At 41.4% G+C, this 16702-nt stretch overlaps 2 protein-coding genes across 5 annotated transcripts in view; both read left to right on the plus strand.

Moving 5' to 3' along the window:
* The window catches only part of LOC140314580 (beta-galactosidase-1-like protein 2), a 363608-nt gene that overhangs the window by 292239 nt on the left and 54667 nt on the right, over positions 1 to 16702 (plus strand). The gene's annotated exons all lie outside the window — the stretch shown is intronic.
* The window catches only part of gdpd5b (glycerophosphodiester phosphodiesterase domain containing 5b), a 112262-nt gene that overhangs the window by 6725 nt on the left and 88835 nt on the right, over positions 1 to 16702 (plus strand). For all 4 annotated transcript variants that reach the window (XM_072392878.1, XM_072392879.1, XM_072392880.1 and 1 more), the window contains one exon: positions 8612 to 8789. In XM_072392878.1, coding sequence (XP_072248979.1) covers positions 8673 to 8789 — 117 coding nt within the window. In that variant the 5' untranslated portion in view covers positions 8612 to 8672. The remainder of the gene's footprint in view (positions 1 to 8611; positions 8790 to 16702) is intronic.

Here is a 16702-nt window from a genome sequence, read left to right on the forward strand (position 1 = left end):
TCGTGCATAATCTGCCCCAATGTCATTTATCTAATTTAGTACAGTCATCGGAAGTGAACTTTTACAGACAGACAAAACAGTACATTCATGAGCAGATTCCTTTATCCAAAGTGCCTCTCGGGTGAGGAACAGATTGGGTTCAATGGGATGCTCAGCATCGTCTTGCAGGGATACTTGGGCATGTAGACTGGCTAAGTTTGAGATCGGAGCAGCAATCTTCCAATTGAAGGCTAACCGCTCTACCTCCTGAGCTTCAGCCCTCCCGGAATGGTTTAAAAATCCAATTACTGCGAGGACGCCTGCTCATGCAGCCAGGCGTCCGCCTCCTGTTTCTTGGTCTGACAAAAATGAGTCAGATCTAACAGGAGGCTTGTATGAATTAGACTCACCTTTGCAGTTTGTTGTTTCCTTTTGGCTATTTCCCTCCTGATTTTGCTCATTTCTCCGTGCATGCGCTGGCTGCATGTCAAACAGAATTTGCACAAAAGCACAGTTTGTTTTTGAAGTTGGATACAAAGTTCTACATCCAATAGATAAATCCATGTCCATTTTATTACACCTGAAACCATTCATTCATTCATTAAAAGTTTACTTTATAATCCTGAAACTCTTGGATTGGAGGCAGCTTGAAAGTTTGTGTCAACACCATCCAACTCCAGTCTTTTCATAAATGTTGGTCCTTGTGGCTCTGAGTGGCCTGATATTCTTTTCTGGCAGTCGCATCCTGGTAGCTCGCCTTTTATTTTACCACCACGTGCAGACATCCAAACTACCATGCTGTACTGAAGTCGAAGAGGAGGTGTATAAATATATATATTAGACAGTCCACAGTCCGCTTGATCCAGTCATTTAGGTTATAATTACTCAAACCCACACACCATCAGCTGCCTAAACAGTGGGGCGGCAGATTGTTGTTACGAACCTCTCATCAGGAAGTGGCTGGGCTGACATACAAAGTTGACCGGGGTGTCCCTTTATAAAGTTTGCATGCTTTCCTTTCCACAGTCGTACCACCCATGTCTTTGAGATATCTGCTTACCACATTAACCAAAATGCGTTCGTGCTAGGCATCACATATACATCCACCTTTGTCCCTGTTAAGCTGCTGGTCAAACTACAGAGTTCTATTTTTTTTTTATGTCCAGGTTAACGCCTCAGGAAAACGGCTTTATTTTCAGCACCAAAAAGAGATGAAAACGATTGAACTAGTTGAACCCAGTTGCTTCAGGTCTTCTCCAGCATATCCCAAAGATTCTCAGTGGGGTTAGAGTCTGGAAAAGATTGTCTCAGGCTTCCTGAACCTCTTTCACAGCAGTCTCATCTTTGGGCACTTAACGTTGCTGAGCCTGAACCTGACCACCCAAAGCAATCCCAGATCATTTGCTTAGCATTCTTAGTCGATAGAATGCGGGCGATACATCCACACATTGCCTGACCCACTCGCACCTCTTTTGTTTTGCCTGCATTAAAATGCGCGGGTGGATTTTCTCCTGCCTTATTTTCCATTGTTTTGCTCCGATCATGGAAATGAATGACAGTAATGCCGCTTCCTCTCCCTGCTGCCTGTGTTGTAACGTGAAGATGCCGATGGACTGCGATTACATTAATTGTTTCTCAGATTATTGCTGACCCTTATTTATTTGCGATTGATGAGCCTTCAGCGTTATGAGGGAAGTGTCAGATTGTTGGAATTTGATACCCCTCCCCCAACTCTACAACAGGGCTTCATTCTGTTATTTGCTGCTGTCAGCTGGCTTGAAAATGATCAGCCCCTCGCATTAATTCTTCCTGCTATAGCTGGCTATGAGCTACAATAGCATTCTAATTAGTTTGTGCGACAGTCTGGGGGTTGGATTTTTAAATCCCACATCCCTCCAGAGCTTTTACTTTTTAGGCCTTGTGGGAGGCAGCAGTCCTTTGACAGACAAGGTGATCATGAATGTACATTTGCATGGTTGGCTTTGGTCAGATGGTTTACATTTTTTACTATATTTTGGGCTCTTCAGGCAATCCTGACCAAAACCAAGATTTGATTGATACCCAACACAATGTGTTCTTATTACATATATTATGGACTTATCTGCCAAACTATTGGGAGTTCAAGTTCTAATATAACCAGATTTTAAGTTTGGCCACAAAATTCATGTCTGTAGATCCTGTAAATGCCCTCTTTTACAGGTCTTAAGTTTGCAGCTTCTTTCAAAGCTTCTGCTGATGGCGTACTGCATGTAGCATTCTGCATGTTAGCCAAACCTGAGTTGGTCCATCTGAACTGAGGTGATGTTTTGTAATAATTTTTGTGAGCACTTTTGGCCGCCTTTTGTGTTGGGATGAATTTCCCAGCTTCCAAATGCAAAGCAATTTTATTCCGTTTATGTTCTGGCTTGCTAATGTAGTTGCAAAGGTGTTTGAGAGAATGCAAATGTTTTTTGTTTTTTTTTTCTTCACAGGTTACAGTTACCTCTTTGTGCAAACATGCATGTGTTTTCATCATCCTTAGAAGCATATTGTAATGTTTGATTTGAATCTAAGAAGATGCGTTTACATAAAACTGTAGAACACGGAATTGCACGAGGTACATTTCTATTTCTCAATATTCTGCAGCTTATTGTTGGTTAGAAAAATGAAGAAAGTGAAAATCAGGCTTGTGCACGTGTACAAGCCACGATGACTCAAACTCATAAAAGAGGCCCAGACACATGCATGGCTTTATAAATATGGCAAAAAGGATCCATATCCACATCTCTAGTTGCATACGCAGGTGTTTATTTATAAATTATTACAGAATTTTATGCATCTGACCCTTGAAAGGGATGTTAAAGTACGGCTTACTGTTGTTCAAACAACCTCCTTAGATTTGTGCGACAAATCCTACAATCAATACGACCCGACAAGTCATTTGTTTATACTCTTAGATACAACCTGCTAGGACACCCTTTAAACTGCTGTCCCTTCACTTTGCAGGAGGGCACGGCTAAATTGCTTTTGCCACTATCATGGTTGGGTTTAGGCATTAACATTACTTCCTTACTTACTTTCACTTTTTTTTGCGATGAGGTCACGATGGCTTTCTTTGTGTTAGAATACTGGAGTTCAGGCAAAATAAATGAATATTAAGAATAGTTTTGAATTGGACAAAATGATGGGGTAGCAAAACAGTGACTTAAATTTGGCACGATTGAACAGTTGGGGTGCATCCTCAGATGTCTGATTCTGTGCAGTTGACTCATTCTGAAGTGCTCTTTTTGTATGTTGTTACTTCTGGTGGCCTTAACAAGGTAGAATAAAAGGGTGTGATTAGTTTATCCATGAGTTTGTCTGTTAGCGACAGTTGATTCTCCCCTTGTTTCACCTGAGGAGTTTAGGGGCTTTTTTTTACACGCACGCATGCACGCACACACACACACACACACACACACACACACACACACACACAGTGCGGGTAGTCCACACTTTGTCAGTTAGAACACGTCTCAAGATCTGGTTTCCCAGGAAACTCGCCAGTCTTTTTCTCATGGCAAGAAGAATTAAATCAAGCACTCAGAGGCATAACATGCATTAGCCTTGTGTGTGTCTGTGTGTGTGTTACCACTGTTCACATATCTAATAATATACTTGGGTACAGTATCTTTTTCCCTTTAAGAAGTGAGGAGTTGGAACCCTTCTGTTTTGCTGAATGTATGTTTGGATCAGAGATTTTCCTCTGTTGTAAATGCAGTGACGCGGGTTTTTCCACTGTTCATTTATCAAGGCCTCCATTATTAGTCTCATCAGTGGCAGGCACTGTTTTAGTTTTGTTTTGCACAGGAGGTAACTGGATTTGCTTGATGCAGAGCACCAATGATTTGTTTATATCAAACACAGCAGGAGGTGGGTGTGTATGAAATGCAAAAAGTGTGGCACAGTCGCACTCGTACGTATTTTCATTTTAATAAGTCTGTTATGTTTTAAAGACTTTCTGCTGAGCAGAAACTCTGATGTAATGATCTGTCTTTGCGTGTAAAAATGACCTTTTACGCCCATTTCCACGTGGTTCATCCACATTATCATAGCGTTGAGCTACTTTGACTCCCTTGCACATTTCTTGTCTTAGATCTGGAAATAATAAAACAACGGCCTAAAGATCCTTCCTTCCAGAACAAGGTTTACTTTATTTTGTTTTTAGGTCTATGGACTGAGTCTCTGATCAAGTTGTTGGCTTCTGGCTGTGCTCCTGTTTTACATAAAACCTCAGAAAGCCGTGGCTTTTGTCGTCGAAATCATTTCCAGTTTTTGGCTCTGAAGCCTCTGCTGAACGGTCTCACAGTTTCGGGTTAAGACGGCACTTTGTCAAATGTGCTCACTACTTTTGCTGAACAAGCTCTGCCAGACAAGATAATGAGCCGATTGTGCTGTATGTGTGCTTTTGTGCTTTTTTTCCTATTCTATTTCCTGCAAGGTAGAGCTATGAATTTCATTTGAAATGATTGAATCGATCAAGTGTCTTTCACATCTATAGTAAAAGAAAGATGTAGCCATGATGACGCAGCTTCTTGGTTCTTCCATAATCTGGAAAAATGGGTATCTACCCACAAACCGATACCAGAATATTAGAATATTCGGGTCCAGCCCTAATATCTTTTACATGGTGTCTGGCAGCGAGCCCCACCGCAGCGTGGGAGAGGGTGACTCAGCTTGATGTCGTTGCGTGAGTTGTGGACTCCATGGATACCATGAACACAAAAGGCTTTACAGATGCCTTTTTAAATGAAGATATTTACATTTTTACAAAAGGTTTTTGTTTGTTATTCATTAGAGACAAATGAGGGACCCACAGCACAGTGTAACATCGTTTTATTGTTTAATCACTACGTCGAGAACAGGCAACAGCGATATCAGTGACTTTACCGTTCCATTGGGTAAAAATGTTGCTGCTTATCTGCGTTAATCCCTGTCTGTAGCATTGCAGCTTGAATAAGACGCTCTGTGTTAGTTTGATGGACGTTGATTTGCTCAAGCTACAGTACGTTGAACTTCAGACTTCTGATGTTTGACTTTGAATTGTAGCATACGTGGTTAGAATATTTCAGAGGTTTGAAAGGGGAAAAATATGTAGCAATCGTGGTTCAGATTGAATGTACAGGCAGCAGTTATTGCTGTGACTGTATCACACCGTCTGCGCACCACGAAGGCCGTGACGGAGGAGAATATCTTTTAATTGTCTTTTCTTTCCCATCAGTGGGTTGGCCTAGCAGTTCTCTGTTGGTCTGTCCTTCGTCACTTCTCTGGTCAAGAACTAGTTTTCTTATTGGAAACTGCTGAAGCATTTCCTCGCTCGCAGACTGTTTTCTCTCACTGTGCTTTTGATTGTAGGAAATGAGGCAGCAGAAAAGAGGATGACAGAAGCTGTTTGGGGGGGTTATATACCTCTCATCTTCTCTTGTTTTTCGCCCTAGTTCAAACAGCATGTGACTGAAATGACAGGAAGGTTGCGTCCCTCGTGCTGGAAAGTTTTGATCACTTGATGCCTCTTCTTGTGCGTTCTCTGCCAGTCATGAAGAGGCAGATGACATGTGGCAGACAGGCTCAGGATATACAGGTTGCATATAAAGAATCTGATATGCAGCTTGGTATGCGAAAAGAGATGAGTTCAGCCCTTGTTGCCAAATCATTTTAATCCTAGATTCAACTTTTTTGGCTTAGTTGTTGAGTCGTGAGTCATTCCAACAGTCCCACGCTGCCCACTCTACTGCTGGTGGTCAAGTTTCTGCTCCTAATGTGGTCAGAGGTGCTTCACTCTTGTTTGGAAAATATGCAACTGCAAAGTCACAGATGAAGTTAATTCTGCACAGAACTGCATACCTCCAGCTGTGTTCAGCTCTGCCGGGCCGCGTCATTGGGATGTATTCGAGATGGTCTCTGCCAGGTCACACTTTCCAAATGAGTTTCTGGTTGGACGTCATGTAGATAAAGGGATTAATTTACAGTGATTATCCTTGTCTTAATGCGGTTTGGTGGAGGGACTAAGACATGAGCCTCCAATTCTGAGGGCATAAATCCGGAGCCTCAGTGCTGCTCAGCTTAATTATGATAAGAATCTCGCATGAAAAAGATGGAATAAAAGTCTGTTTGATGTCCAGCTCAACTGAAGTGATATAAAAGGGAGATTTCTGACTTTGAGACGTCAACAGTTTTGGATCTGAACAAGTTGCAACATATACTGCACCTTTTTCTGAACAATCATGAGGCATTTCTGATTAGGTCTACACGTGTATCCATGTGTTTTGATAAAGTAAGGAGGGCGGTGATCACCTGCAGCATTATTCATGCTGAGGCCTGCCAGTACATATACGATAAATAAGTGATATTGGCTCATTTTCCACACGTTTCTAGTCGTAGAGGACAGAATTCAGTTTTCATTCTAATTTCCTGTCATTCTCAGTACTCGGCTCAGTGGGGTTCACTTCCCTGTTGTTTAGTGAGAGAAAAATGGGAAAACATTTGATGTTTTTAAGTGTGAATCAATGACAGTGTTGTTGGGTCAAAGTCCAGACTGTTACTTAAATGAAAGGTTGTTCTTTACTTTCTAAATTGCAAAGAGTAATGAAATTACAAAGAAATTAAGTTTTTAGAAGGGGAAAAAAAAAGGAGTCGCATGCTGTTGTTTTTCAGTTCGGTCAGACTAGTCCCATTCTGTGTCAAAGTTCCTGAATCTCAGCCTTTTAACACAAGCAACAACACACTGGATGTATAATCAGGCCTTAAAGTGCACAGTGGCTTCAAACTGGTGCTTCCCCAGCAGGTCCCAGATTTACTTTATGATACATCATCCGTGTGCTGTCACTTTCCAGCAGAAGATACGGGAAGGAAACGATTCCTTTTCTTTCATGACATGAACAAACAAGTCAGAGCCGTGGAAATTTTCATCTGCCGTTGGCAGGCAAGAAAGATGTTTGGTTTATTAGTCTTTTTGTGTGTGTGTGTGTGTGTGTGTGGCAGAAATGCAAATATCCCCGTAAGCTACTTCTATAATGAGAGCAAGGATTTGTTCAGAATAAACATCATATCATGCTCTCATCGCTCTGCCAGTATTCAAACAGGGTGTGGTCTGGTTTAGGTACTCTGCTCTGAGTTGTGCTTCACTTCTTCCTTACTTTTAAGTATCTAAGAGTCTTTTTTTTTTTCTAATGTCTGGACTTTTCTAATGTCTCCAAATTTGAGTCTTGTTACTCTTATTATAACCTGGCTGATATCGCTGTTGTTTATAGTGCGCTTTTTGGTTCGCGGCGCTTTATGTGTGAAGTCTGACCCTTACTGCTTTTCATTTTAACGCATGTCACAATGGTTGTCAAGGGCTTTGTAGTCCTGCTGGGCCGAGCCACATTCACTATACCCTCGGGTCAGGCCCACCCTTCACCAGAGCAGTTTTAGTAATAACAGGAAACATGGCCACTGCTGTAGATGCTAATTAACAGCTGTGCAGAACCTCCTGATTATAGCACAAGGAGCACACACACTGGCAGAATTGCTCTGACATGTCAGATGCAACAAGGCTACTTGCTCCCTCCTGGTTGTAGACGAAAAAGCCGAAAGCAAAGAGAAATGTTAGACAAAACACAGAGATGCATCATCAACTCCATATTCAAGTTAACTGATGTGAGTATTTTGCAGATGTAGCTGCAGCACAGCAGGCTCCATCATGTCCTTGGGAAGTGCGGTTTAGTGGCTTTAACAGTCAGCAATAAAATAAAAAAATAAAATATATATATATAATTGTTAATTGCAGCTCGGTGGGAGATTTAAGCTAGATCTTGTATTATCTGTATTTGTATTACTTGACACAGCCTTGTACATTCTGCCAGTTCCAATGAGACTGCATTAGACGGGCAAGGAAGGGATGTGGAGTTTTCTCTTAAATAAACATGGTAGAGCTGAATGCCTGCTTGACACTGATCCCCTCCAGCCAGAAATGTACAGATAAAGTGTTAAATGGTGCATAGATGCCACTCCTAATTATTTTTTTTTTGTTTGTTTTTGGGAACAGTTTTGAAAAGTTAGTGCAGCGTACCGGAAGTTTCTGAGAACATGTGCTATCAACACAGAACAGAATTATTGTTTTGTTTTATTTTTCGTCTCATTTTAGTCACCATCTTGGCCCTTAGAGTTGTACTAAGCTGCAGTTGTTGAGTTTGACTCTGCAAACTGAAGTTTCTTTGTGGCTTTAGGGACCCGATATGAAAGGGATATCTTTTGGCGCGGACACGCGCCGACTGGGTGATCTATTCACGCTCTCTGTGATTTAATGTGATGTTCAATAGATGATTGCCTCTCCAAACCCCTTTCAATTTAATTTGTCTTTTTCTTTCCCTGAGCCTATTGATGAAAGCTCCTTACAGTTTCAGTTGTCATTGGAAACGGGGTTTCTGAAACAAGGTCTTAATTTGATGCTGGGTTTTGTCTCGTTGAGGCCTGGTGCTTTTCAGGACAGCGTGTGCTTTCTGTCAAACCGCCAGGCGTGTTACCGTAGTAACTACGTCTTCCATGAGTTGTCAATCTTTGTGGTCTCGACAGTTTTTAGTGATGCGGTTTACTTCGGCACGCATTAATGTTCTTTTTTTCCTCTTTCTTACAGGATACTGTGGAGCCAGTGGGATGTTAGCTCTGGCTCTGGAAGCAGGACTGACTGAAGGAGCATGGTGAAACACCAACCCCTCCAGGTCTATGAGCGCCAGCTGTGTTTGTCGTGTATCACTGGGATCTACGGTTGCCGATGGAAACGCTATCAACGGTCCCATGATGACACAACCAAGGTGAGAGGCGGTCGAAAGCCTCTTTCGCCAGTCTGCCGCTCCAATAAGAGAAGCCGTGTTAGTGTAGTTTGTTTAAAAGTGCGCAATACTGTGCATTTACCGTAGTGTCCAAAGGTTTTAGTGCTAGATTCTTATCGATCACTCAAAGCCATGAGGAAGACGGCATGACATCAAGACCCAGAGTGCAGTCACTGACTCAGTGTTGACTGAAGGTCTTTCTTCAGATTATATGAGGAGACAGAAAAAGTCTAAATCTAGAACTGCGACTCCCATAAGATGCTTGCACAGACCTAACAGCTGCAGCATACAGGAGAGAAATTGTTTTGTTTGTAATGTTTAAAAAGGTTGTTATAACAAATAGTGACTAGATTTATTCCAGGGTCACATGTTGTATGTTTCTGTGAGGGAAAGCCTTTCTTTGTGGTTCGATGTTCAGCTACATTGAATAGATGAAACAACAAAGGTTGGGGCAGTAGACAGAGCTGAGACCGTCTCTGCTTTCCACTGATTATCTCGCAAGATAATTAGTAGCTGCGTACAGCCTCATCTGTGCACACGGGCTTACATCAGGTTGGCAGTGAATGAGAGCTGATCATCTGGTTGTGTAAGAGTGCACTTTACTTTGTCGAGGCCATTTTCTGCAATAAGCACACGGCTGTCCTGAGCGAGAGATCAATGTAGGATGATCACTTTAACCTTTTGGATACCGCAGCTTTTGAAAAAACATTTGTTTGCGTTGCACATTTTCTGATCACCTACCACCTACATTGTTGACATCAGTTTAAAAGCAGCAGTTGAATTCTGGCTGGTGAGCTTGAATCTATTAACGTGACATAAATTGGTGTGTTTTTAACAAGATGACTGTGTAGGAAGTGAGATGTTTCTAAGCTCGCTGAATTCGTTAGCAAAAACACACAAGCTCTCTTAAGCCTTAACTGAACCGGTACCTCTGGCTTGAGTTGGACCATCCTGATGTTTGTCTCTCAACAGGGACAATTACCTTTTCTTGGCTTGGACCCCATTCGATAACCTTGAACTTTATAATGCTCTATTGTTTCCACTTATCAGCAATCTCCAACAATCTGCACTTTTTAAATCAGCGTTCGCATTTCATGAATATTTCCCGTGTATCCTCTGTGTGTAAGTGAAGTGAGCATAAAGTCACAAGCCTGGCAGAAAATACAGCCGAGTGCAAACCGTGATACATAAATTGTATTATTTAACAAAAGGATTAATCAGTTTGAACGTATTTCACAGTTTGGCTCCACAGTTCTCTTTTCTAGTATTAGGCATATAAGACAAATCATCCTGAGCCGTCTGCTCAGGATGATCCGTTCGTCCTGCCCTTCATCTCTGTTACTTAGGAAGGATGAACGGCTTGTGTTGCTGCAACAAACTCAAACACACTGGCATATACCCGCATGTGCACCCGCATGCACTGGATGATTTATTTATACCCACATACCATAATGTAGAACAGTAGAAACCGAGGACACAGACAATAGTAGTTTCCCTTAGCACACAAACTGCTCATCTGAGGAAAGTAGATGGCCTGCATTAAACCCACACGAGGTGTGCTAACAGTCACGGTAAAAATAGATGCCTTCACCAGCTTTTCATGCAGAAAGTATATCTCACTAAAGATTTTTTTTCCTCCTGCTTGTAGGAAACTGGACACCATGTAGCTCTGTTTCCTCTTGCAAGTGTTTTTTTTTTTTTTTTTTTTCAGGCCAACTGATAGTAAAGTGCTTAGTCAGCATTCTCCGTTCGCGGGTGCTTATCCTCTGTTTTATGCTGCGGGACAGCATTTGTCTTGACTTCGGTGCAGGGAGCACACTCGCATCCATTTCCTTTCAGCTGATCTAATAAGAGAGGCCCCCCCCCCCTTTAAATCTGCTTTTGACTTGCTTACATCAAATATTTAGACCAAATTATTTCGTTTTCTTTAGCAGCAGCTGTAAACGGATCAAACCTGCTTCAGCCTGAGGGCATGCACAACTGTCAGTTGTGCACATAGTGTGACACTTGTTTGTTTGACTGTCTCAAAGTAGCAGCGAGTTGTCTTTCCATCGAGTTTTTTCGCGGGAGCTCTGGCTGAGGTGATGTCACATAAGACTGCATCTTTAACAATCCCAGGAAACAAACTGTGACCAGTCGAGGGCAGGTATCAGGTGCATGTAAATGGACCTGAACGAATCACAGAAGCGTGAGAACTGAGACTATCCCGGTGAAACAACTGTTGGTCTCATACATAATCCACAAGTGGATCACCCAATTTTTCTCCTTTTTTTCCCTTTTTCTTTCTTCGCTGCAGTGAGTCATTCAGACCGACTGTCTGTCTCAGTGAAGTTGCTTCTCTCCGTGTTCAAGTTGCTTTTGTAGTAAGACGGCTCACTTGCAGTGCAAGCCGATCTGGCATCTCAGTAATAATTGAGAGTATTTCCATTTAGCCTGTCTTTACCATTCAGACACACAAAGGCTTCAAAAATAGAAGCAAAGCCGCTCTTCCTTTATTGGACACTGATCGCACAGAACCTGGCCTGTGAAATGTATCGATAAAGGAACAGTCAGCGCTTGCTCTGTAAAACGGCACGTAGTTGTTTTCATTTGCTTTGTGCAAAGACAGTTTGAAGGGGAAAACATTAGGAGATCAAATGAGAAGGATTCAAATCCGATGATTATTGTTGAGATGCCTGCTGATTTATTTGTCACGTGTTTGGGCTTTAGTGAGGTTTTATCTGGCTATTCAGTTATTATCTCTTTAAAATGGAATGTTTTATGCTGATTGGAAATCAGTGTTGGTTAATTAGATTTCTTTGTTATAATCAGTCATGTGAGAAAGAAAGTACAAGAAAGGTTTTACTTATTGGGAATCTGGTCCTTACCAGGTCTTAGAATTGGGTAAATACAAGCTTTTAGATAAACATACTAAATGGAACAGTGTCGTTATCTGTTCAATTAATGTCGTTATTTATTCACCGAAACAAAGTACACTCCATAATACTTTAGCTTGTAGAAGCACCTTTAGCAACAGTAACTTAAAGTCATTTGCATATGAGGCCATAAGTCCCCCACACTTTTGTGGTCCTTTCCAAAGACTTTAATGGGCCATTGCGACACCTTGATTCTTTTGTTAGTCAGCCATTTTGTTGTAGATTTGATGCAGTGCTTGGGTTCATCGTTCTGTTTCAGCTGTCCACCTGACTCTGGAATACTGTGGTAGTAAAAGGACTGCAAGGTGTTCAGGTCCCCTGGCCGCAGAACAAGCCCAAATCATCAGCCGTCCGTCACCTACGAGGTGTTTGTGCCGATATGCGGTTTGCTTTTCACCAAAGGTGGGGCTGTACATTACGACTAAACATCTCCACTTTGGTTTTGTCTGTCAAAGGACATTTTTCCTGAAGTTTGCTCAAAGGAAACTTCACAAACTTAAACTGTGCTGCCATGTTCATTCCAGAGAGAGGAGGTTCTCTCGTCTTGGATCAAAAACTTTAACACTGAACATGCTAACTGAGGCCCGTAGATTCTGAGTCTTTCTGGGCTTTGCACTTGGACTCTGACTTTGAGGTGAACCTGCTCTCCATCTGTTCATAGTCTAAATACCTTGTTAATAGTTATTTATACCCTTTTACATTGATCATTTGCACAATATTTTCCAACTTGAGTTAAAAATCGGACCATCTGTTGATACAGTGTTACTTTTTACTGAAATGGTCATGTAGTTGCACGAAATAAAGATTTAAGAAAATCCATCAGTTAACATATTCTTCTACAATAATTAGAATATTCCAAAGCTACATCGTGCCTTGTCAGATATACAGTAGGTGCCTTGTGCTTTGTTATGTAGTTTTATGCCGTCATCCTTAAACACTTTATCCATACGTCCAGTAGATGGCTAAATATACACCTCATGAGATGTGTGGAGTGATAATTCAATGAGAGGAAGTCTGTGCTGCTTCTGACTGGCTGGAACTTCCTGTGATTGCTGAAGTCACATCTTGAGTTCAGCTTAAGAGCCATGCTGTTGATCCTGTAAGAGTGATAAACAATCGCCACAAACACGGAGCAGGAAAGCGATCCTCCCAGAGCAGAGCGGTGATCAGATTTAACAGGGTTAATAAAAGGTAGAAGCAATATCGGGTCAGCCTGCATTGTTGGATACCGACTGTTTGTCTGGAACGCAGCATGATTTCCCCTTTAATGTTGATCATGTGTGCCTAAAAGAAAATGATCAAATTCTTCTTTTCAGTATGTTCTCTGTATATATTAATTTTTAGTCTCGCAAAGACAAGATTTCTTCTTTTTTTTTATTGGCAGGATGGCCTTTGGGCTGTTTGCAGCCCGTTTTACACTGCCTGCGTGGCTCTGGTGGTATAGTTGAACTCCGAAGCAGTGCAGCACAGCTTTTGAAATACCAGGGGACTTATCTGGCTACGTCGAGGAATGTGACAAGGGACTGAGGTGTCGAGTCCAGTGAATATGGGAAGAAAGAGGGAGGCATGTGATGTCGGGCCTTAGAAGAGGAGGAGTCAAAAGACGAGAGCTAAACATTTTCTTTCTTGTCTGTATTCACTTTTGGCGAAATTCAAGAGTGTCCCACAGTGTTGGCATGTTGAGGTACGCCAGCATATGGAGTCAAGCTGCCATACTTAACTGAATGAGTCATTTATTTGTGTGTTGACTTTACACTGATCTGATCTTGTCTAATATTATATCAACAATTCATCAGCTTGATGTCGCACGTCAACACTGAATATCTGTTTTGGAATAAGAAACAGTAAAGCTTGTTGTCAGTAAGTGCTTGGCATTACATACATATGAAAGGGTGTTTCATAGCGTGTGTGTGTATGTACACAAAGGCGATGGAGTGTAAATACAGTACTGTTGAAAAGTGTTGACCTACCCCTGATTTCTGTGTCTTTTGTTTCCCAGGAGCCAGACTTTTGTGAAGTCTTTCCAAGTGGTCTTGAGCAATAGTTCTCTGAAGGTCTTTCAAAAATTCTTTGGGCATTGGCTGCTTTTATTTGTTAATTTTGAGTCCAGTCCTTAGACCTAACCATTTTCAGTCTTTTTCTTTTAGTTTTTCAATCAATTTATTTTACTGAGCCATTGAACTCTGACCTCTGAATCATTCAAGTATTTAAAAAAAAAAAAAAAGGCACTTAACTCAAGGGATGAGCCAGTGTCGTGTCTGCACTTAAGCCGTGTGTTAAATTGTGGGTCTTGTTACTTTCGGCCTGTCACAAAGTCACATAGCTTGATGAGCATTCGTTGGTTGAATACCAAGTTCTAACAAATAAGAAGTTTGACTATGTTGTGTGTCCCCAAAAAAAGAGGAAACTGGACACATGGAGCACCAAAGAAGAAGTGGCAGGCCTTAAAGAAAAAAAGCTGTCTACAGTAGACGAACAGTATGGAAATAAAATACTAAAACATCAATATGTACTGCGGACCACAAATTCAAAGTTACCACCTCAAAACGCTCGTAATAATTCAAGTGTTCTGAAAGTTTCTGTGTTATATTTGCAAGACATCGGCGCCGTCCTGATAATTATCACGCTTGACCATGTGAGCCACATGATGGGCTGTAATACTGCAGTATTCTTGCATTTTTCTGTCTTAATGTATCAACTTCATACCCTGATGGGTGATATCTGTCCCCACGAACCACCAAGAAAGTGTCTTTTATATATTCACTTTCTGTTTATTTAAAAGTCTGCTGGTATGCTTATCTATCACAAGCATAATAAATGAGTCTGACTTTTATTGCACGCTAACACTGGTTTCTATTAAGCTTGTTGTTAATTATCACCGGTGCTGTAAAATGGTTAAGAAGAACTTTGATCCCCTCTGTGAGGTATTTACTAAAATGAACTTCATCCCATTTTTACTTTATTACTGAACTTCATCATGTGCAGGACGGAGCTCAAATATCAAGCTGATGTTAAAAAGCAAAGAGGCAACGCGGCCTTTGAGTTGACATTTTAAGTGATTCTTAAACCCTAAACTTCATAAGAGCATCGCTGCACACAGATGGGAACTATCCAATAAGCTTCTTTAATAAATGCATTATTAGTTGCCTCAAATGTAATCCGCTGCATTGGACTTGCTGAGCCTTGAAAGACAAATAAAATGGTTCCGGCAGGAAGTCACTCGGGAAGGACGACTTATGCTGGCAGTTATTAAAGAACTGTTGCTGTTGTGGCTCACAGTCGGTCAAGCAGCTGTGTGTAAGACTTGTGATTTATCACAGCAGTGTTTTCGTTGCCATTCAGTGTTTGTAAAACAAGGCCAAAGTTATCTACTCTGTTACCCCACATCTGCCGTTTCTACGGCTCCAATCCTACCCATTAGGGATCTGATACGGTGCCTAAAACAAACGTAGACTCAAAGCAAGCCGAACATACAGAACCACTGTGAAGCAGCGGCCGTTTTGAAAAAGTTTATTTCAAATGAATACTTATAACCTGCAAGGAAGATGGGAGCCTTAGCCAAAATAAACAAAAGCGAGAGCAGGCCATAAACCAACCACGTGGCGAACTCCAAAACCAACGAAACTGACCCAAAAGATCCAGAAACAGGACGGCCGGAGACTCCCAACTCAGTTCGACAGCAAAAGATAAGAGACAGCCTTGTCAGGCAGGAGTTTGCAGTAGAGAGAGCAGACCAGGACATCGTCCCCCTGGCTTTATAGAAATAGAAAATAGAATAGAAAAATACAAATTTGTCAAGTAGCTCAAAAAAATTATAAAAAAAATTATATAAATATTTACAATGATTGTATATTAGACAACAAAAAATTATGATAACATGACAAATTATGTAGACCCATGTGAGTGCATCCAGCCAATCACCAGAGAGAGAAGAAAAGTAAGTTTAGTTCAAGAAAAGTCAAATGAATTGGCAATAAACTAACACAGATGCACCGTCTGATCGGCTGGTTGTCGGAATCAGCTCAACCAGCTCTGACGGGTGATGGGGCTCTTTCTGGGTTGAATTTTTACTTTTAAAATGTTGAATATATGAATCTGAGGAAGACGATTGAGAAGCAAATTTGTTCCGTTTTTTGTCAAAATACCTTCAATCCTGAACATCGGAGCTGTCAAAAACACATTTTTAAGAGTAGATCTATGAAGGACCCCCGCTTTGTGTGGAAAAGTTACAAGTTTTTCTAATTGGATACACCTCGAGAGAATAATTTGATTAGAAATCCTGTGAAATTTCTACGACCTTCTGTCTTTTATATACAATAACCAGAAAAATGACAGCATGATCAGAGCATGTGTCACGTTTTGGTTGAATTTCATTGAGAGAGCGTTGCAGCCTGTCAGACTAATATTTAGATAAATTTTCAAAATTTCAGTATACATTTGCTAGTGTAATTTGTAATCTATAGCCTAAATGTCCCATTAAAGAAAGCGCGAAGAGTTACCACTAAGATTTCATTAAAAGAAACGCATTCAAGGCAAAATGCGATGGGAGTTACTCATGAAGACCTTGGTGTTGGTAACTTATTGACTGCATGGTCTCAGGTCTCATCGTTGGAGAAAAAGAGGAGCTGGAGGGGGAGAGCGGAAAGAACAATGTCCCCCTCTCAGGCGGTGGGTCAGATCTCCCAGGTGTTTCCAGACAGTCATTAGGGAGCATGGGAACCAGGGTCGCTGCTCTCTCATCAGCGAGGCCCGTCGCACTCATGAAGTTCTTCTCTCTGTAACTGATCTGCTCTGCTCCCTGACTGCTCTGAGACAACCTTTCTGTTAGTAAATGTGTGTGTGCACTTCACCATATAACATAACGAATAACTGCTGAGCGTTAACCCGGTCCCCCCCCCCTCCCTTGTATGTGAGTGGGGAGGATCTTGTTTTTTGTCTTACACTTGTACTTCAGAGGCCATGTCCAAAAATAGAAGAGGA

The sequence above is a fragment of the Leuresthes tenuis genome, unplaced genomic scaffold (assembly GCF_036924035.1).
Source record: "Leuresthes tenuis unplaced genomic scaffold, fLeuTen1.0.hap1 SCAF_9, whole genome shotgun sequence".
In the NCBI taxonomy this organism is placed as follows: Eukaryota; Metazoa; Chordata; class Actinopteri; order Atheriniformes; family Atherinopsidae; genus Leuresthes; species Leuresthes tenuis.